Source organism: Apium graveolens, chromosome 2, assembly GCF_009905375.1.
Source record: "Apium graveolens cultivar Ventura chromosome 2, ASM990537v1, whole genome shotgun sequence".
In the NCBI taxonomy this organism is placed as follows: domain Eukaryota; kingdom Viridiplantae; phylum Streptophyta; class Magnoliopsida; order Apiales; family Apiaceae; genus Apium; species Apium graveolens.
This window is the reverse complement of record NC_133648.1, coordinates 295,648,683-295,670,625: the sequence shown is the minus strand read 5'-3', so window position 1 is coordinate 295,670,625 and position 21,943 is coordinate 295,648,683. Positions and strand designations below refer to the sequence as shown.

General features: G+C 36.0%; 1 protein-coding gene across 2 annotated transcripts; it reads left to right on the top strand.

The window, feature by feature from the left end:
• The first annotated feature begins 56 nt into the window (after positions 1 to 56).
• LOC141708619 (caffeoylshikimate esterase) lies at positions 57 to 4,015 on the top strand. 2 transcript variants are annotated; one of them, XM_074512334.1, is made up of 9 exons: positions 57 to 325; positions 415 to 441; positions 552 to 642; positions 762 to 794; positions 1,629 to 1,775; positions 2,054 to 2,184; positions 2,294 to 2,431; positions 2,523 to 2,621; positions 3,383 to 4,015. In XM_074512334.1, the coding sequence occupies exons 1-9, from the start codon at positions 305 to 307 to the stop codon at positions 3,767 to 3,769; spliced, it is 1,074 nt and encodes a 357-aa protein (XP_074368435.1). In that variant the 5' UTR covers positions 57 to 304; the 3' UTR covers positions 3,770 to 4,015. The 2 variants fall into 2 exon arrangements, with proteins under 2 accessions (XP_074368435.1, XP_074368436.1); XM_074512335.1 differs by lacking the exon at positions 415 to 441 and having other exon boundaries at positions 58 to 325; positions 3,383 to 4,013.
• Positions 4,016 to 21,943: the final 17,928 nt, after the last annotated feature.

The following is a 21,943-nucleotide window of genomic DNA, read 5'->3' as shown; positions in this document are numbered from 1 at the left end:
CACAATTTCCATATCTTATCGTTATTATAATAAATACTAGTAATATTTTTGAAATTATACTATCATCAGCTTCTTCTCTTACACGTAAAATAGACTGCAACTGACTAGCTCTTATCCAGATCCATTATCAACTTTTTTCTTCTGCTCTTCTTTCTGTGTCTCTCAATTCTCGTCACTTTTTTAGTTAAATGAGTTGCAAACTACATCACATTTTCATTATCCTCAACACTTGATAATGTGGATTCTTTAGCTTCTGTTAATCTGACATTTGTTCTGCTTTTCTTTTTCCTGCTTGCTTGTTGTGATGGAAGTTGAATATCATGAGGTATGTCTCTATCCCAAACCATGTTAAGTTGGGAAGAACAACTTATAATATCGAGTAATTTTGATACCATGTTACATTTTCGTTAATAGGTCGAAAAGAGTCGTGACAGATACCATGTAAGTAACTAACAAGACCTAAGGAGTGGTGATACTATGTTAAGTAATTGACGAGTCCTTAAAAAGAGTGTATAGAGACTAAGTTTCTAATGTGAGTGTATGTTTATTAGGAGTATATCAGAAATTCAAGAGGAACTCAGTTATTTACTTGCAGATGGTTGCCTTTCTCTTCTCCAAAGGCCCTTGTTTTCCTTTGCCATGGTACGATGTCCTAAGCTATTTCTTCTCATCCAACTTTCACATTCACTTGTGTGTTCGTATTTTTCTTAAAAAAATATAAATTTTGAATAAATGAATTCATGAAGGTTGGTTGGATGCAGGGTATGGCATGGAATGCAGTGGGTTCATGAAAGGTAAAGAATAAATGTTTTCTCGTGACTTTTGTGTTTTTTACCTTCCCCCCTTTGATTTTTCCTTGAGTGTCTTTCTCATATACTATGTAATCTTATATGCCTTCAATTAATTAGTCCTTCGCAGAAGCAGTTCCGATCCCATTCAATCGAAAGGTTTTCGACACATGTGACTCTTTCTTGTCCCATCAGTTTCTCACTTGACTTTCTTTATGAGTACCTACATGCTTTAGTTTGCTCCTACATGAAAATTACTAGTTAACCTAATTGATAGTCTTTCTTAATAACATTATTATGTTTATATTATCAATAGCTTGGGTAGGTAGAAATCACAAGATCTAAATCCAAACTGGAAATGCAGGGGATTAAATTCTTAACCTTTTTTTTGCTCAACTACTTAGTAATTTCGCAGAACAAGAGAGATAATCTACCATTTGGACACTCCTGCATTTTTCACCTTTTTATCTTCCTTTCAATATCTTGGTATTCCTCTTTGAACTGCCATAAAAATCAATTAGATTATCTTAATTGTCATCGTAACAGCAGAATTTTTGGTGGTCGAATAAACTTAATTTGGTGATCATATGCACACGCTTGTACTTTGGTAACGTTAGAAAAAAATTCGATATTGGTAGTTCTGACTTGAATATATTTGTACTTTAGACTATTAGTTGGTTACTTGGGTTAAAGAACAACTAAATTTTGGGAAGTTGCCCCATCATCTTGATTCTAGTACATGGTTACTTCTCATGTGCTGAGTCTCTGATGTTTTGCCTTCAATTCACATGTATATTTGGGTCAAGACTCTAACCAAATTTCATCTTGATATTTTTTAAGGTTGCGGGAACAGACTAGCAAGCTATGGGTATGCTGTTGTGGGGATTGACTATGAGGGACATGGGCGTTCCATGGGAGCTCGTTGTTACATTAAGAAATTTGATAACATTGTTGATGACTGCATCAATTTCTTCAAATCAATTTGTGGCAAGTTATCTAAACATATGATTTGCTTCTTGCTTGCTTTTAATTTCAATGCACAAGAGTATAAGTATTTTAGTGACACTTTCAATCTATATGATCTTCATTGATTTCTGGAAATGAGAGGAGAGTGGGGCAATTTGTAAAGAAAAATTAAAAAAACCAAAAAATATGATGTATATATATATTCTATGCTGAAGAAAAGTGAAGCTTTACAAGTATGTAAAAATCATCTCTTGATATTGCTGCTGAAGGCTGGGTAATATTGTTTGCTTGAACCTCAGGACAGGAGGAGTACAAGGATAAGAGAAAATTTCTGTATGGAGAATCTATGGGAGGAGCAGTGGCTCTACTTATTCATAAAAAACACCCTGATTTCTGGGATGGGGCTGTCCTTGTAGCGCCAATGTGCAAGGTACTCAGCAGATAATATAAGAACTTGTATACGTATGTAACAAGGATACAACTTATCTAGAAGCTTCAAAAAATTGGCAAACTCATGCTTCTACTAATAATATGGCCAGATATCTGAGAAGGTGAAACCACATCCTTTAGTTATAAGTATGCTGACAAGGGTTGAAGATATTATACCAAAGTGGAAAATAGTTCCCACAAAGGATGTTATTGATTCAACTTTCAAGGACCCTGTAAAGAGAGAAGAGGTAAATATATCATTATGGCATTTGCCGAAATTTACAGAACTTCAATAAATAAAACTTTTACTTACAACTCCTCTCTCCCTAAATATCTTAGATACGTGGAAACAGGCTGATTTATCAAGACAAGCCCAGGCTAAAAACCGCACTGGAAATGCTCAGAACTAGCATGAACCTTGAGGATAGCTTATCCCAGGTTATCTATGCTGTACACTTTCAGAATATTTATGCTCATTTTCATATTCAATTTAGTGGAGTCCATGCTTTGGTTCATATGTCTCAGTAATCTATAAATAGTTTGCTCAAAGATTTGCATACAATATAACAACAATCTTTATTCCTTGAAGTTCTATATTATGTATCATGTTCATGAGCAGTGTCTTGTATTTAGTATGCACCTCTCTGTTTTCTGTTATTTTCTGGATAGAACTGAAAAGAAAAACAATTGCCCTTTTGACGGTTAGGAATAATTGAGTGCGACTTGAGTTAATTTTCTTTTACTCCCTTTGATTCGCAGAATAGTCACAAGCATGATAATTATTCCACTTAGTACTGTTACACATTCACCTGACACGAGGAATTAATGCCACAATACATCATTGTGTATCTTGTTAACCTAATTAATGCTTTAACTTGTAGAACTTACAGTCTTAACATCTGGTCATTAAATTCAAGAGTTATACAAGGAAAGGAATCTGAACTCATGACCTCTCCCGAGTAAACCTGACCTCTACTTCTGAGGTGTTAGTAGAAGTGTCAGTATGAATCTCATACTTCTGATGGTGTACTTAGGAAATGTTAAAAATTTCCTTTACAAATGGAAACTGGTAGTTTGAGACTTCATTATCAGTATGTTCCTGTCTAATTAATTTGGACTCTACCAACTTGGCTGCTGAAGTTGAAGATATAATGGGACAGATCTGCTAATCAGGTGTCTAATTAAATGGTGCATTGCAGGTGACACTACCCTTCTTTGTATTGCACGGGGAGGCAGATACGGTGACAGACCCTGAAGTTAGTCGAGCATTGTATGAGAGAGCTAGTAGTACTGACAAAACCATGAAATTATATCCAGGGATGTGGCATGGTTTGACATCAGGTGAACCAGACAAAAACATTGATGCAGTATTTACAGATATCATAGCATGGCTTGACAAAAGGTCCGATGACGAGGGTACAATTACTGCAGAACCATTGCAGAGTTCTAGCTCCGGCATCGAAAAAATTAAGACCGTTACATCATCGATAATCATATCAGAAGAGAAGCAAGAGAAGAAAAAATCGCATGGAAAATATCTCTGCAGATGGAAAGGAAACCGTTTACATCACCGTTCAGCACTGTAGACCCTGGTTCTCTTTTTGACCTTGCTTCTTATGCCCATATTAAACATGGCGAAATGGAACATCTTTAGCAGCTTAATGTTCTTGTAATTATATGCCTTTTAAGAGCCTTAAGTTATTATGAATGAGTTATTCTATGACGCTGTTTGTAACTTCAGGTTGGAAGTATTACAACACAACTGAAAATCTTTTAGCATTGTCCTTTGTTTGTCACGTAACAGATATTCAATACATGTATGTGTAAATTGTGTTTCTGTTTCTCATAGATGCTTTTACGTATGCAGGACGCACCCAATATTATCAAAAGTGAAGAGAAGTTCAGCAATATTATATGTAAAGTGAATAAATAACAGATGATATGAAGGCAATCAAAAAGCAGGAGAAGAAAGCTATCTCAGTAGCTTAGATGCAAAAATATCAATAATAATGCCCTTAGCCCTGTGTGAGTACAATGGGAATAGATATATAACAACTACTAGTCTGGGACCTAGGCTACTGAACACTACTGGACAGAAATAACAACTTCCATGGATCCTTTTGTAAGTTTGTGTCCATCATTGTCTTATTATTGCAGAAGAGAAAAGGTTGTTGGTGTGGTCCTCTTAATACTCCCCCTCAAGGTGGGAGCGACCGGAAGGAGCAGTCAGCTTGCGAATGTGTGCTTGATGGAGGTGGACAGGTAGGATTTTGGTGAAGATATCTGCCACCTGTTCTGCAGAAGATACTTTTTTGGTGATGATGTGCCCAGCTTTGACTTCATCTCGGACATAGTGGCAATCGATGCCAACATGTTTGGTCTTTTCGTGCTGAACTGGGTTGGCTGCGATAGCTAACGCAGCTTGATTATCACAGTACATAATCGTTGGTGGCAGTTCATTGAGTCCAAGATCTTTGAGGAGATGCTTCAACCAAGTGATTTCACAAGTAGTAACTGCCATTGCCCGATACTCGGCTTCTGCAGAGCTTCTTGCCACAACTGTCTGTTTCTTGGCCTTCCATGAGACTGGTGAATCTCCGAGAAAGATGCAATAACCAGTCGTGGACCTTCGTGTGATTGGGCAACTGGCCCAATCACTATCACAGAATGCTTGTACTTGAGCAGCACTTTTTGAAGCCAAGAGAATGCCCTGAGATGTTGTACCAACCAAATAGCGTAGAAGTTTCTTTGCAGTTTGAAAGTGAGCAGTGGTTGGAGCTTGCATAAATTGACTTAAGAGCTGCACTGAATATGCAATGTCTGGGCGAGTTATAGTTAGATAAATCAACTTACCGACTAGTTTCTGATAAATGGTTGGATTGGGCAAAAGTTCTCTTTGATCATGAGTTAATTTCAGATGAGAGTCCAAGGGAAGTTTCAGAGGTTTTGCAGTAGAGAGTCCATATTCAGCTAGGAGATCCTTTGTGTACTTTTGTTGCGATATGAAGAAGCCTGCTTGTGTTCGATCTATTTCCAGCCCGAGAAAATACCGAATTGGCCCCAAATCTTTCATGTGAAAAGACTTAGTGAGCATTTCTTTTAGATGGTTAATTAATGCCTCATCATTCCCACATATTAGCAAGTCATCCACATAAATAAGAACGACTGTAACAGAGGTCTTCAACTTTTGTATAAACAGACAGTAATCTGACCGGGACTGTGCAAATCCAAGTTCAAAAAGAATCGAGGACAATTTAGAGAACCATTCACGGGGAGCCTGCTTTAACCCGTACAATGATTTAAGGAGAAGACATACCCACTCACATGTAGACTTTGCTGAAATGTCATTAAGTTTGATTCTGCAACCAGGATGAGAATACCCTTGTGGTAACTTCATATACACGGTTTCATGAAGGTCACCATGCAAAAACGCATTGGTGACGTCCATTTGGATTGTGTGCCAATCGAGAATAGCTGCTACAGCAAGTAAGGTTCTGATAGTTGTCATCTTTGCCACAGGGGCGAAAGTTTCAGCATAGTCTTCTCCGTATGTCTGATTGCATCCAAGTATTACCAACCGAGCTTTCTTTCTATCAATTGACCCATCAGAGTTGTATTTGGTCTTGAAAAGCCACTTGCAACCAAGGGCCTTTTTGTGAAAAGGCAATGATGTAATTTTCCAAGTGTGGTTGTTTTCAAGGGCCTCCAGTTCCACATTCATAGCTTGTACCCATCCAGGATCTGTAACGGCATCTTTAAAATAGAGCGGATCGTTGTGAATACTCATATTTGACATAAGGCATGTGAATTCAGGCAATACGACAGTAGTAGCAAGATTTGAGATATTTTTCACAGGTGTGGCAAAAGCTTGGAAGGTGTGATATTGTTGCAGATATGCTGGTGGTTTGTGGGTTCGAGTCGATTGCCTGAGAGGAGGTTGTGGTGGCGTGTCTTCACTTGACTCAGATATGTGAGTTTCAGAGGTGTGTATAAGTGATGTAGGTTCAGTATTGAGAGAAAGAGAATCTGATGGAGGCATACATATGTCATCAAACAGTGAGCTAGGTTGTAGCACATTTTTTTTCACTGGTAGTGGGTTCATGTAGTTGTTTACAGAATCTGGGTGGAAAGGGAAAATAGTTTCCTGAAATTTGACATCACGTGAGGTGAAAGTTTTGTTGGTGGTTAGGTCTAGTAACACGTAGCCTTTCTTTGTGGCAGAGTAGCTGACAAACACACAGGGAACTGCCTTAGCATGAAACTTGTCAGTAGTAAAGGATGGGTTTGTGGCAAAAGCAAGACAACCCACCACTTTGAGATGGGAGTAAGTTGGACTTTCTTTGAACAGAGCCTCATAGGGAGTGACATTCTTCAATATTGTACTTGGTAATCTATTCATTATGTAGACTGCAGTTTCAACACAATATCCCCAGAAAGACAACGGGAAATGAGCTTGAAATCGAATGGATCTTGCAATTTCCAAGATGTATCTGTGTTTTCTCTCGACCCTAGCATTTTGCTAGGGTCTATGAGAGCAAGATTGTTGGTGTTGTATGCCTTGTTGAGCAAAGTAGGTTAGACACTTGTGATCAAGGAATTCGAGGGCGTTATCTGAGCGAATGACCTTAATAGAGGTGGAAAAATGGTTTTTTACATAGTTGCAAAAGGTCTGGAACACAGCTAGGAAATCAGATTTATAGGCCAGAAGAGTCACCCAAGTATATTTGCTGTGGTCATCGACCAAAGTAAGAAAATATCGAAAATTTCCTTTGGTCAGAACCTTATATGGCCCCCATATATCTAAGTGAATTAGATCAAATTTGTGTGATGAATGGGCGTCGCTAAGATCAAATGGTAATTTGCAGAATTTGGCCATAGGACATGTCAAACAGATTTGATCGCTGTGTGGATGTTTTGGAATGTCAGGAATAAAGTGAAGCTTGGATAGAGGTAAGTGTCCAAGCCGATGGTGCCAAGTGCTAAGAGAAGTGGAATCATTGGTAGCAAGACACGTGATTGATGATTTTTTCAAGGATGTTAACCATTTGACTGGGTTTAGAGTATGAACAAGATAGTACAACCCATGTTTAGCTTCTCCAACTGCTATCACAGACTGATAAATACGATCAAGTATAATACAATGTGTAGGCAAGAATTTAACCTCATAATCATTTGACTTGATGAGTTTTTGAACAGACAATAGATTGTGTTTAAACTTAGGGACACATAGTACATCAGTCAAAATTAAATTGCTAGATAAACAAACAGTACCAGTGTGGGAGATACTCACAGTTGCACCGGTAGGAAGATTGATTTGATTAGCAACAGTGACAGGAATAGGTGACTGAAGGTTGGAGAGATGTGGAGTCATGTGGTCAGATGCTCCAGAGTCGAGTATCCAGTCATGAGATGATCTAGTGTAAGCAGCAAAACAATTTATCATGCCAGAGAATGGAGTTTCTGGTATATCTCCCCCTGAGGTTGAATTCTGCATGTTGGTGTATTGCATATCTCCCTCTGATACCATGTTGAGTAACCAGCTCATCTAAAACCTTAAGGTCTTAGAGGAAGGCCCCAATAGGATCATATATTTAACACCCCCCTCACTCGAAATCCCATTTATGGGTCGAAGAGTGGAACACCGACGCCCATCTTTGGAGCATTAATTGCCTTTAGTGTCCATAATAAATTGTGAGAATGTTGGGGGTGGCTGGGAATCGAACCTTAGTTCTCCCGCCAACCTAAGCTCTGATACCACGGAGAAGAGTGAAGGTTCAGAACCACTGTCTGATACTTGAGGAGCATGAGCAAATTTGTTGCCTTGAGGTCTGGGATTGGGCTTCCAACGAGGTCTGTTTGTGACATTGGTAGATGTTGATGAATGAGTGGGATTTGGGCCTTTATAATTCGAGTGCCATCGTGGATACCCAACCACGGACCAACATCGATCATTGGTGTGGCCTTTTCCTCCACAAAGAGTACATTGAAAGGTTTTCACTAATGGAGCTTTGCTATACATTGCTGTGATATCAGGTTCTGCAGATTTGTGCCCATAAATCATATCCCTTTGCGCCTCTTCCTGTTGTAAAATGGCAGATGCACTTTCTACGCTAGGCAAAGGAGTTAGAAGTAACAACTGACTCCGCTGTGGTGAGTATACATCATTTAATCCATTTAAAAACTGAAATAATTTAGACTCTTCACGCTGAGTATTAATATCATTCAACAGTTTGAGAATTTCAGGTGTTTGGTTGGCTATAGCAGGCAAAGTATTCAATGAGTCAAGTTCTTCCCATATTGTTTTTATTGCAGTATAGTAATCGTTAACAGTCATAGAGTGTTGTTTCAGCTCATAAACATCTCTATTTAACTTGTACTTACGAGAACCATTAGTTAATGAAAAACGTTGTTCTAGATTCTGCCAGATCTCTTTTGAGGTGGTCATGTAAATAACCGATTTACAAATAACAGGGGAGATGTTAGATGTAATCCAGGAGATAACCATATTATCACATGTTTCCCACATTTCAGTTTTAACAGGGTCGTCAATAGGAGGCAAAACAGTACCTTTAACAAATCCCAGTTTGCGTTTGGAGGCAAGGCTGATTTCCATTGATCTCTTCCAGGAGCGATAGTCCGAGCTGCCTTGGAGTTTCTCCACTTGAATAGAGGTAGCACCATCAGAAGGGTGTAAAAACAACGGGTTAAGCATGTCTTGATAGGTTAAACGAGGGTTTTGATTTGCAGCAGCCATAGAGAAAGAACAGATATATAGAAGAGTGAAACAGAAACTAGATCTGGAATAAAAAGGTGCAAGAAAGTGTAGATATAACAGTCTGCTTCACGAAACAAAATAATCAAACAAGAGCTCTTATCAGCTCTGATACCATGAAGAGAAGTTCAGCAATATTATATGTAAAGTGAATAAATAACAGATGATATGAAGGCAATCAAAAAGCAGGAGAAGAAAGCTATCTCAGTAGCTTAGATGCAAAAATATCAATAATAATGCCCTTAGCCCTGTCTGAGTACAATGGGAATAAATATATAACAACTACTAGTCTGGGACCTAGGCTACTGAACACTACTGGACAGAAATAACAACTTCCAGGGATCCTTTTGTAAGTTTGTGTCCATCATTGTCTTATTATTGCAGAAGAGAAAAGGTTGTTGGTGTGGTCCTCTTAATAAAAAGAAATTAGTAATTTGCGATCACAAAACTCACAGCAAATTGAGTGCAGACATTAACATTGACACAATGTTCGATGACATTACTCATAAAAACCTTAATATTTTGCAATGATAAGTGATACTTTGTAAGTGAGTGCAGAAAATCAAAATAAGTAAAGAAGATCGAGGAAAACTATTAGAAAAGAGATGAGCATTCGCGGTTCAAGACAAATACTCAAATGATATTGATAAAGAGACCAATGAAGAGTTTACAATTGTGCACTCACGACAAATTGAAATGAAACAATCTTCTACCTCTGAAATGAAACAATCTTAACAACATATAATCACGTATGACGATGAAGTGTATTCATTATTAGAGCACTTGTAGCCGTTAAAGTGGTTAGTTAAAATCATGTACTATGATACATACGAAATGATATCTCACACAGTTGTACACTGATACAAATTAAGTAATAACCAAGTTTATATACTCGGATATATATTACACGTGCTCTTTTTTTTCTCTGCTCGGCCAGCAATGTTTTCTACCGACCAATATTCTTCTTTCCCGTAACTGGTGCTATCACTTTCAATGATGCTCCCATTCAGAGGCGAGGTGGCGGCAGCCCCAAATTTTGTTATAAACATGAAATTAATATTAAAGTTTATAAAAAAATATTACATATTTATATATTGAGTAATAAAAAAAATTATTTTTAATTTTCGCCTCCTAAAGAGTATTCAAATTTAATAAATTTAGTATTAGTATTAATGATGTTTACAATAATTATGAATTTAAATATACGAATTCAAATATATTTTGTATATTGAAATAGTTAAAAATAATATTTATTAATTTATTTTAATATAAAATAAATTAAAAATTTGTAATAATTATTTTTTAAAAAAATTCGCCACCTTAAACTACGGTTTCTGACTCCGTCACTGCTCCCATTCCCCTTTAATTTTTAGGAGAGAAAACTCAACCCTCGAGATTCAGTCCGTGAATCTTTCGTGTTACCTCTCACTCATATAATAATGACTCTGAGCCATATTTTTGTCTATTTCAATACTTCTTTTTCCTTTTTTCTTCCTTTTCATTTATTCAAAATGCCCAACAAACTTTTTTATTCAAAATATTAATAATATTATTATTTTAAATAATATATGGAACAAATATAGAAAATAGTGCTGAAGTGAAATAACTTTTTAATTTCTTAGAGTTTAGGTAATCATTGTTTTACTATGAGCAATGTTATATATCAATTTTTTTTCCCCGGAATGGCACATGCCATATTTTAATTCGCAGGATTTATATTAATACACAGTAAGTCATTTTATTTATTAATGAACATCTAATAACACTTTGATAACTCATTATTTGAAAACGATTTTAAAAACTGTTTGGATAATTTTAACATTTCTCTTTTATTATATTTGAAGGGGTCAAAAAATAACCCCATTAGAATCTATATATTCTTAATGTGTGCTAAAGAAGGAGTCAAGCAAATAAGATTTGCCAAATGGGTCGACCCGTTTAGCTATTTTAAACTAATTAAAAAATAATTTTTAATACATATAAGGAAACATAAACCATTTTCTTGCAATTGAAAATTAGTAAAAAATTAAAGAGCCCACATATCATTCGAATCACAGGTCCATATCATACGCTAACTTATTTTCAAATTTAAAAATCCTCACAATTTTCTCTCCTGATTAACCTGTAACACCGTCCAAATACGGGGTATGGATCTGGGATATTACTGCCACTAATTACATTATTAAACCTGTACAATATTTATACAAATATATAATTACCCCTTTTCTCCTACGACTCGGGATCTTTTAATGTTAAGGTGTGAAAACAAGAACAACTTACTATCTTTATTACAACAACCCGGATAAAAAGGTCTTACAAGCTTTCTTTATTACACACCATCTATCTATGCCAGTTTTAAACTAAGTTTCTTTTATTCAAACAACATCTACATCTGTTCTTACTACACCTGCTCGGACATCTCAAAACTCTCTTCTGTGATTGGAATTAGCACCCTTGGTGCCAGAGGGTCCTGTCGTCTGACCCGCTTCTTGACCACTCGGGTATGGATGAGTTTATTCTCGGCCTTAACTGAAAAATAAGGTGAATAACAATAATAGGGGTGAGCCATAATTGCTCAACAAGCCTGCAACATATACATGTATATAGTGTAAAGAGAAAAAGTTAAATGAACCGGTAATCTGATTACTCGTGTAACCACATGATTCTGCAGGGAATAATGAAAGCCACTATCGGCGAGTACCAAATGAATTAGACTGGACACAAAAACCAACATATGCACTATAACCTGCTGATCAGTCAGGATATAGCGTGGATCTATACCCAACTGCATAGACCCCCACCAACATATAGGGGGTACCCAGGCACTATGACCTAATAATCAAGGGTCCGGTTCATACGCAGCCCGTATCATAACCATCCTCAGCATCCGTTATAATCGGCATGCTTTTGATGTATCCCAATATTGCAATATATCAGAGTATATGTATATGTGTGTATATAACTATTGAAATATGAATAAATGATTCAATGAATTATGAGAAATCAGGAATCGAAACAAATTATGAATAAAGGAACAACAGTTGTGTATCATTGTTTGTGAACAAGAGTTATCAGGGTATAGCTGCCATGGAAATTTGAAAGCAATTCACTATTCTGAACTTAGAATAAGGGAAAAACTTGCCTGGTACACGCTCTGCTTCAGGTAGTTTACAGTTCCCTATTTCTGGATTGATTCTCCTTGTTGGGGTTGAATCTATCAAAGAAAGATACTCGTTTAGTTGACTTACATCGTAATCGTATCTCAGACTAAGACCGCGTAGCCTTTATCGTCTACCCGTACGATTCTATCTGACTCGTATATAAATTATTTAGCATTGAGGACTCAAGTACTCACATAAATCACATATCACATAAGACACATAATTGATTTAGGCTCACAAATATTTTTAGAATCGAAATCGGATCTATATTCGCATTAACAATATCTGACTCGTTTCCTAATTTTCTGGAATTTATTCGACTCGTATTTATAAATAATTAGGTTCGTAATTACATATATACTGTAAGCCGACTCACTTTTGAAAGAAATTAAGATTTGTAACTATTCTTAATGGATTCAGGTCATTTTTCTGAGTCTAAGGGTTTTCGTTTCGATTAAATCGGATAAATGGTTCAATTATTACACAATAAACAAGAATAATCAATTATCAGTCAATTATAATTAATTATAAAAAATAATTGAACCTCAAATATATATTTGAATAATTATCCAGGAAAAATCAAATTTAAAAATAATTTTCCCATAATTTTTGGAATTAAAAAGAATTTATTACAAATTATTCAATTAAATTAATTAATTATAAAATAATTAATCAATTTAAATATAATAAGTAATTAGAAAATAAATAAATATTTATATTTCCAAATTTCTAAAATAAATAGACAACAGATTGAATTTATTACAAATTATTTAAGTAAGCTGATTAATCAATAATTAATTAACTATTTTGAATAAATAATCAACAAATAAGTATTAATTAAGTAGTTAGATAAATAAATAAATACCTAAATAAATAAATTTTCAAATTTGTAAAATAAGAAAATAATTTAGAATTATTTACAAAATAAATCAGATAATTAATCAAATTATTTATTGGATTTATTAAATAATAAAAATTGATTTTTCTGAATTTTATAAAATAGAAATAATATAGAAAAATACAAGAACATATTTTTAAAAATCAATTCAGGGTTTTCAGGATCAAAACCGGGCCGACTACCGGGTTGAAACCGGGTTGACTCCGGGTCTTCAAGAACATCACCGGCCACCGCCCAAAATCCGGTGCCGGCGGGTTTTCCGGCGAGAGCGAAACGGAGATGAAACCACACGGTTTTGGGCTGGTTTTTCTCCGTTTTTAATCCCCACGTCACTGAAACAACACCCCATCCCCCTAGCCTTCAGCCTCTTCGGTTTCGAGGCCGGAAAACGCAGAAACGCCGCCGGTAACGGCGACTTTCCGGCGAGCTCAAAACGGAAACGAAAATCGACAAAACCGGTACCAATCAATTGCAAATTCGACGATCTAGACATTTATAACATTCAAATTTATCTCAGCAACGTCAATCAAAAACACCCAAATCGAACTTTAAACCCGAAATTACAATTCTAAAATTGAATCATCTAAATACAAAATTGATAACAGGAATAGAAAGAGGATTCAAAGGGTTTCACTTTTATTACTTACATGACTAATTTGGTGAACAGAAACACGATGAAATTGCAGATTGATTCCAAGAACTCCAAACCCTAATTGCAGAGAAATTGGGAAATTTCTTGATTTTTCTGATTTTTTTAATAATTTTAATTAATTAATTAATAGAAAATAAGTTATTTATATTTGTAATAAAAATACCCCTAATAAAAATTAAGGCCCCAATTATACATCTAATAAAATTAATTGGCCCTTAATTTTAAAAATTTTGAGTATTAATTTTGAATTTTTAAATATCCAATAAATATAAAATATTTGCCAAAAATTCCCAAAAAATGTGAATAATACAAAAATGCAAAGAAAAACAATATTTGATAATTTCATGATCCTATTTTTGTGGGGATTTTGACACCCGAAGGGACTTGGAAAAGTCATTTTTCGTGAAACGAGAAAATTTGTAAAATGACTGGATGTTCAGAATATCGCTATGGTATAGGTCATATTAGGAAAAATAGGGCCAATGATTTTGCATGAAATATCAGCTATTAAAACACGGTTTGGGCCGTGCAACTTTTGATTTAAAAGCATTTAACTTATACTAAAACACCCAATAATTACCTAGAACACGTTCTGACCGAAACAGAATACACATAACACATAACAATGAGGGTTTTATAACTCAACACACTTAATAACATAATAAAACACATAAATCATCTTTATTAAGATATAATACAAACGTAATTTCTCATTTATTACATCCTCCCCCTTTATTAGGATTCTGTCCTCAGAATCTTGCTAGGAAAATAACTGGGGATACTTCTCTAATATTTCACTTTCAAGCTCCCAGGTTGAATCTTCAACTATAGGATTATCTCCACAAGACTCTTACTAATGGTACAGATTTATTTCTCAATACTCTCTCTTGTCGATCTAAAATTCTTATTGGCTGTTTTATATAAGACAAATCAGCTTGAAGCTCTATCGGCTCATATTCTATTACATGCCTCGTATCAGGGTTATATTTCTTAAGCACTGACACATGAAATACATTATGGATATACTGCATATACGGAGGTAAGGCTAATTTGTATGTGACTTTTCCAATTCTTTTTAAAATTTCAAATGGACCCACGTATCGTGGCTTTAGTTTGCCTTTGTTGTCAAATCTAGTCAATCCTTTCCATGGTGATATCTTCAGTAATACATGTTCTCCTTCTCGGTAATCCACATCCTTTCTAGTTTGATCAGCGTATTTGCGTTGTCGATTTTATGCTGCTACAAGTCGCTTTTGGATAAGCTCTACTTTTTCCTTGGTCTGCTGAATCAGTTCAGGACCTAGAATTTTACGTTCTCCAACTTCATCCCAACATACAGGTGATCTACACTTTCTTCCATATAAGGCTTCATAAGGTAGCATTCCAATGCTGGCGTGATAGCTGTTGTTGTACGAGAATTCTACTAGCGGTAAATATTCATCCCAACTGCCTTCAAAATCTATTGCACATACATATAACATATCTTCAATTGTTTGAATCGTCATTTCACTTTGCCCGTCCGTCTGTGGATGATAAGCGGTACTCATATTTAGCTTAGTACCAAGGCATTCTTGAAATTGTCTCCAGAACCTCGAGTTAAAACGTGGATCTTGATCAGATACAATGGATACAGGGACTCCATCTCTATCTCTTTAAGATATAAATGCACTATCTTGTCAAGCGAGAATCTATCGTTGATTGGAAGAAAATGTGCTGACTTTGTTAATATGTCAATAATAACCCAAATCGCATCATGGTTTGCTCTGGTTCTCGGAAGTCCTACTACGAAATCCATTGCTAGGTGTTCCCATTTCCACTCTGGAATATCTAGTGGTTGTAGTAATCCGCTTGGACACTGATGCTCTTCTTTGACTCGTTGGCACGTATAACAATTATTGACCCATTCAACTATTTCTTTCTTCATGTCTGGCCACCAAAAGTTTTCCTTCAAATCTCTGTACATCTTCGTGCTCCCGGGATGAATTGAATATCTTGAATTGTGAGTGTCTCACAAAATTTCTTCTTTCAATTCCGGTACATTGGGTATCCAGATTCTCGAGGAAAATCGTAAGATTTCCTTGTCATCTTTCTGACTTATAATTTATTCTCCTGTCAAATTTTCGATTTCATGATTCATTACTTCTTCCTGACACCTTCTTATCTTTTCCAATAATTCTGGCTGGAATGTCATTGCATAGTTCATTTCAGTGGAGTTTTCTGGAATACGAACTTCAATTTCCAATTTATCAAATTCTTCGATTAACTCTTCTGAAGATGTCAAAATATTTTCTTTCTTTTCGATTCAATGCATCTGCTACAACATTTGCTTTACCTGGATGATTGTTGATTGACACATCATAGTCTTTGATTAGCTTTAGCCAACGTCGTTATCTCATGTTGAGTTCTTTCTGCGTAAAAATATACTTTAGACTCTTGTGATCCGTGTAGATTTCACATTTCTCTCCATAAAGATAATGTCTCCAGAGTTTCAGTGCGAACACAATGGCGGCTAATTCCCGATCGTGCGTCGGGTATTTTTGTTCATAAGGTTTCAATTGTCTAAAAGTATACGCAATTACATTGTCGTGCTGCATTAATACACATCCAAGTCCTCGATAGGAAACGTCACTGTAAATGACGAAGTCTTCTTGATCATCTGGTATCACAAGTACAAGTGCGGTAACTAGTCGATTCTTCAATTTTTGAAAACTTTCTTCATATTTTTCATTCCATACAAACTTTTCGTTCTTTCTGTTCAATTTGGTTAATGGCGTAGCTATCTTTGCAAAATCTTTAACAAATCTTCTATAGTAACCAGCCAGTCCCAAGAAACTTCTAACTTCCGCCGAGTCTTTGGTCTTTCCCAATTTAAAATAGCTTCAATCTTTGCTGGGTCGACTTGAATTCCTTCAAAACTGATTATATGACCTAGAAATTGTACTTCCTTTAACCAGAATTCGTATTTGGAGAACTTTGCATAAAGTTGTTCTTTCCTCAAAATTCCCAAAGTAATTCCCAGATGTTCCGCATGTTCTTCTTCAGTTTTTGAGTAAATCAAGATGTCATCAATAAATACAATGATAAATTTATCCAAGTACTTTCTGAACACTCTGTTCATTAAATCCATGAACGCCACTGGTGCATTGGTCATTCCAAATGCCATTATGAGGAATTCATAGTGTCCATATCTCGTTTGAAAAGTAGTTGTAGATATATATCTTCTGCTTTGATCTTTAACTGATAATACCCTGACCTTAAATCGATCTTTGAAAACCATGTCGCTCTTTTCAGTTGATCAAATAAATCATTAATTCGCGGTAGAGGATATTTATTTTTCATAGTTAATTCGTGCCTTATAATTCTTATATCTAAAAGATCTTGCAATTGTGTTGCTAGCTCTTTCATCTCAACTGGTGTCATTCGATGCAACGCTTTCGAAACTGGTTCAGTACCTGGTGCCAAGTCAATAGTGAACTCGATTTTTTGATCCGGAGGTAGTCTTGGGAGTTCATCTGGAAAGACATCGGGAAATTCACACACCACAAAAATGTCTTTAATCTTCGAACTTTCTTTTTCCATATCCAACACGTAGGCTAAATAAGCTTTACATCCTTGGCGTAGCAATCTTTTAGTCTACATCATCGTTAGGAATCTTTGCTTCTGTTTCTCGCCTTTGAATGTTACCGTTGCATTTTCTCAAGTTTGCAGATTCACTTTCTTATTCGCGCAATCGATCTGGGCATTAGTACCGGCTAATCATCCATTCCTAAAATAACATCAAATTCTCCTAGCTTGAAAGGTATCAAGTCAACTGAGAAATGATATCCCGCTATTTTGATATCGCACCCTGGACACACTCAGTCGAATGCAATTTGATCATCATATGCTAATTTTATAATTAACGTTTCATCCAACCATTGGATTTCACAATATAACTTATGAATAAATTCTTCAGAAATAAAAGATCTTGTGGCTACAGAATCAATCAATACTTTTACATCTATAGAATTCACAGGAAGCGTACATGCAACCACATTCGGACTTTGCATTGCTTATTTCATGGACATATTAAAGGTCCTTTCCCTAGGTTGATTCTGTTATGGTGGTGGGGGTAATGCCAAAACCCTTGGAATACTGTCTGCCATTACTGCTCCTCTACAGTCTTTAGCAATATGTCCCTTTCTTCCGTATTGGAAACAAGTGATCTCTGTCTTCCCTGTTGGGCATTCCCCAGAGTAGTGTCCCTTTCGCTTGCATTTGAAACCCGTGACATTTGGCTTATTATAGATCCCTGTATGTTTCTTCCCACATGTCTTATAATCGGGTAGTGGTGGTCTGATGACTCTTTGTTGATTTGGGGCTTGGAGTCGGTTACCCGGCCTCTGATTGCCTTGTTTTGTCCTTCTAAAATTTGCATTTGTCTGGGCTTGAAATCCCGGTCTCCTGTTAGAACGGCTCTGAAAACTTCCTTGTACATTTTCCTTTTAAGACACCTCACTTTCTTCTTCAATGATCATGGCCTTTTAAACTATTGCTGTATATATCGTTAGTTCGAATACTGCCACTCTGCTACAAATCCATGGCTTCAATCCCTGTTGGAATCTCTTAGCCCGCTTCTCATCGGTTCTACCTGTTCCGGAACAAATCTAGCCAATTGAGTAAACTTGGCTTTGTTAGGAATATGTGTAGTAGGTTGATGATAAGTTAAACAAAACACTTAAGTAGAAATCTAGTGTTTGTAGCCTCAACGGATAAGACCATTTTGGCTATCCGTTGAAGGAGTAGCTTTACTTAGAAATAAGTTTAGTATTGTAGCACATTTCATTCTCTGTATTTAAGTTGTAATTCTTAGATGTTGTGGGAAATTATCAGTCATGTTGACTACTAGTGGATATACAAATAGGAGGGCTAATTGTAAATATTTCATGCCTTGTAATTTTGTATAAGTAAAGTAGTATCAACTGATATTAAAGGCCTTCAACGGATGAGAAATAAAGCTTCAACGGATGTCTCTAAAGCTTCAACGGATAACATCCATCAACGGATGAGTGCTTCAACGAATAAAGCTTCAACTGCTAATGCATCAACGGATAAAGCTTCAACGGATAAAGTCATCAACGGATGAAAGCTTCAACGGATGCTTAGTTCAATAGCAGTTGATAGTGACAATTCATAAGCTGACAGAGGCACATGGGTTGACAGAGACAAACTGGAATGTGGCAGCCTCTTGGAGGAATCAAGAAAAAGCAGCATTTCCATTCTGGTGCAAACAAGGAAATATTCAAAGATTCAAAGCTAAACCTAAATTGCATTGGATAGAGAAATGAAGAAGAAACATGTGAAGAATCTTTTAATTGTATTTTACAGTTTTGTCTTCACTTGTAAACTTGGTGATATAAAAACCAAGTAGCAGCTAGTAATTAGGTAAGAAAAATTTTCCAGAGCTGTTTAGAAAAATCCAGAGAGAAAATCATCTAGTTTGTACTAGGACGCAGTTGTGATTTAATTCTTTGAATCACAGATTTTCGGAAATAACACATCTCTGGTGGAACAATAAATCCACCAAAAAAGTTTTTAAGTTTTTTGTGTTTTTTACATTTGTGTTTGAATATATATCTGTCTGTATTAGCTTCAAGCAATTCACACACACTTGTTCATTAAAACACTTAGCCTTAGAAACTGCTCAAAACTTGAAAAAGTTTTGAGATTTACATTCAACCCCCCTTCTGTAAATCTCATTATTAGTCCACTGGGAATAACAATTGGTATCAGAGCAAGCTCTTAACATGAAAAGAGTTTAAAGATCTATTCTGCTAACATCATGAGTAAGAAGGATATTGGTGTAAAGATTCCAATCCTGGAAAGAGATAACTATCATCACTGGAAAGTGAAGATGCATTTACATCTTCTCTCTCAAGATGAAAGGTACATCAACTGCATTGAAAATGGTCCTCACATCCCTCACAAGGTGGCCACAGCTGCTACTGCAACAGTTGCTGTTGGACAGTCTATTCCCAAGCCAAAAGCAGAATGGACTGTTGAAGATATTGAAGAGGTTCACAAGGACAAGAAAGCCATGAACATTCTGTTTAATGGCCTAGATCAAGATATGTTTGAAAATGTCATTAACATCCAAACTGCTAAGGAAATTTGGGATACTGTGCAACTTATCTGTGAAGGTACTGTGCAAGTTAGAGAAAACAAAATGCAGCTTCTCATTCAACAGTATGAATATTTTCATTTTGAAGAAGGAGAATCATTGAATGATACCTTCAATAGATTTCAGAAACTGTTGAATGGATTGAAGCTGTATGGCAGAGTGTACTAAGTCAAGGACTCCAATTTAAAATTTCTGAGGTCTCTACCAAAGGAATGAAAGCCTATGACTGTTTCTCTAAGAAATTCTCAAGATTATAAGGACTTCACACTTGAAAGATTATATGGAATTTTGAAGACCTATGAACTTGAGATGGAGCAAGATGAGCTGTTGGAAAAGGGAAAGAGAAAAGGAGGATCAGTTGTACTTGTAGCTGACAATGAGAAGATTGAAGCCAAGAATGAGGAAAAGACAATGTCAAATCTCAAAATTGGCACAAGCAAATCAGAATCAAGCAAGGGAAAGGAGCAAGTAGCTGAGGATGAAGACAATTCCAGTCAAGATGACTCTGATGATGTTGATGAACATCTGGCTTTTCTGTCCAGGAGGTTTGCAAAGATGAAATTCAAGAAAAATGCTAAATTCACTAAGTCAAACAAGAACATGGTGGAAAAATCTAAGTTCAAATGTTATAACCGTGGCATAAGTGGACACTTTGCAAATGAGTGCAGAAAGCCAACCTCTGATAAGAAGAAATTTGAGCAGGTGGATTATAAAAAGAAATATTTTGATTTGCTCAAACAAAAGGAAAGAGCTTTTCTGACTCAAGATGACTGGGCAACAGATGGAGCCAATGAAGATGATGATATGGAATATGTCAACCTAGCCCTGATGGCTAATTCTGATGAAAATGAAACTAGTTCATCAAGCAACCAGGTAATTACTACTGATCTCTCTCAGCTTTCTAAGATTGAATGCAATGAAGCCATAAATGATATGTCCAATGAATTATATCATTTGCGTGTTTTCCTTAAATCACTAGCTAAAGAAAACACAAGAATCAAAGAGAATAATTTGTTTTTAAGTGATAGGAATGCTGTATTAGAGAATCAGGTAATTGAGCTTGAAAAGATTAAAATTAAATGCTTGACTGTTGAGAGTGAACTAGAAGAAGCTGTTAAGAAAGTAGAAATTCTTTCTAAACAGTTAGAAAGTGAGCAAGAGGTAATCAAGGCCTGGAAAACATCTAGGGATGTTAGTGCTCAGATTGTCAAGGTTCAGGGAATTGAATCATTCTGTGAGAATGCCTGGAAGAAAAACAAAAAGGAGTTAGAATTAATTGATGGATTTTCAACGGATGTGGAATCAACGGATGATGAAAGTTATCTGTTGAAGGAAGAAAAAGAGCATCCGTTGAAGGCTCATCAATTAAAACAGGCAAGTGATTCTAAAAAGAAAAATCTCAATAAGAAGGTTGGTTCAACTTTCAAGAACTTTGTTAAAGAAGGAGCTAGCACATCCAAAGATGCCAGTAAGGTGAATATAGGACACATGACTTTAGATCAGTTGAAAAATAGGCTTAAATTGGTTGAGGATAAAAAGGAAACTAAAATAAAATCTAATAGAAATGGGAAGGTAGGGATTAACAAACACAACAATTACACACCTGATAAGTATGCTCCTAGAAAAAGCTGTGTGCATTGTAAAAGTGTTAATCATCTATCTGATAACTACAAATCTGTTAAGAATGCTCCCATGCCTTTAACTCCCTCCATGCCTAACATGTCTATGTCACCTCTGCATGCTATGCCTGTTATGTCTCATCATAATCCTCATGCACATTTTGCAAACAAGCCATATGTTAATAATCCTTATTTTACTGCATTCAGTATGCCTCAGATGCCATACAACATGCCTATGTGGAATAATATGTTTGCACAATCTATGCCTTATCAAATTCAACCAAATGTGCTAAATGATTCTGTGACTAACCCTGCACCTCAACCAACTACATCTGAGACCAAGGTTGACCCAAAGTTACTTAAGTCAAAAGATGCAGGAGGAATGAAGTCTAGGAAAAAGACTAACAAGGCTGGACCCAAGGAAACTTGGGTACCAAAATCAACTTGATTGATTTTGTTGTGTGCAGGGAAAAAGAAGGAATCTATGGTACTTGGACA

Excerpts from the sequence above, each read along its gene's own strand:
- LOC141708619 (XM_074512334.1), top strand. The coding sequence starts at position 305 with ATGGAAGTTGAATATCATGAG. Across the intron at positions 1,776-2,053 it reads TTTCTTCAAATCAATTTGTG|GACAGGAGGAGTACAAGGAT; the intron begins GCAAGTTATCTA and ends CTTGAACCTCAG. Across the intron at positions 2,432-2,522 it reads ACCCTGTAAAGAGAGAAGAG|ATACGTGGAAACAGGCTGAT; the intron begins GTAAATATATCA and ends TAAATATCTTAG.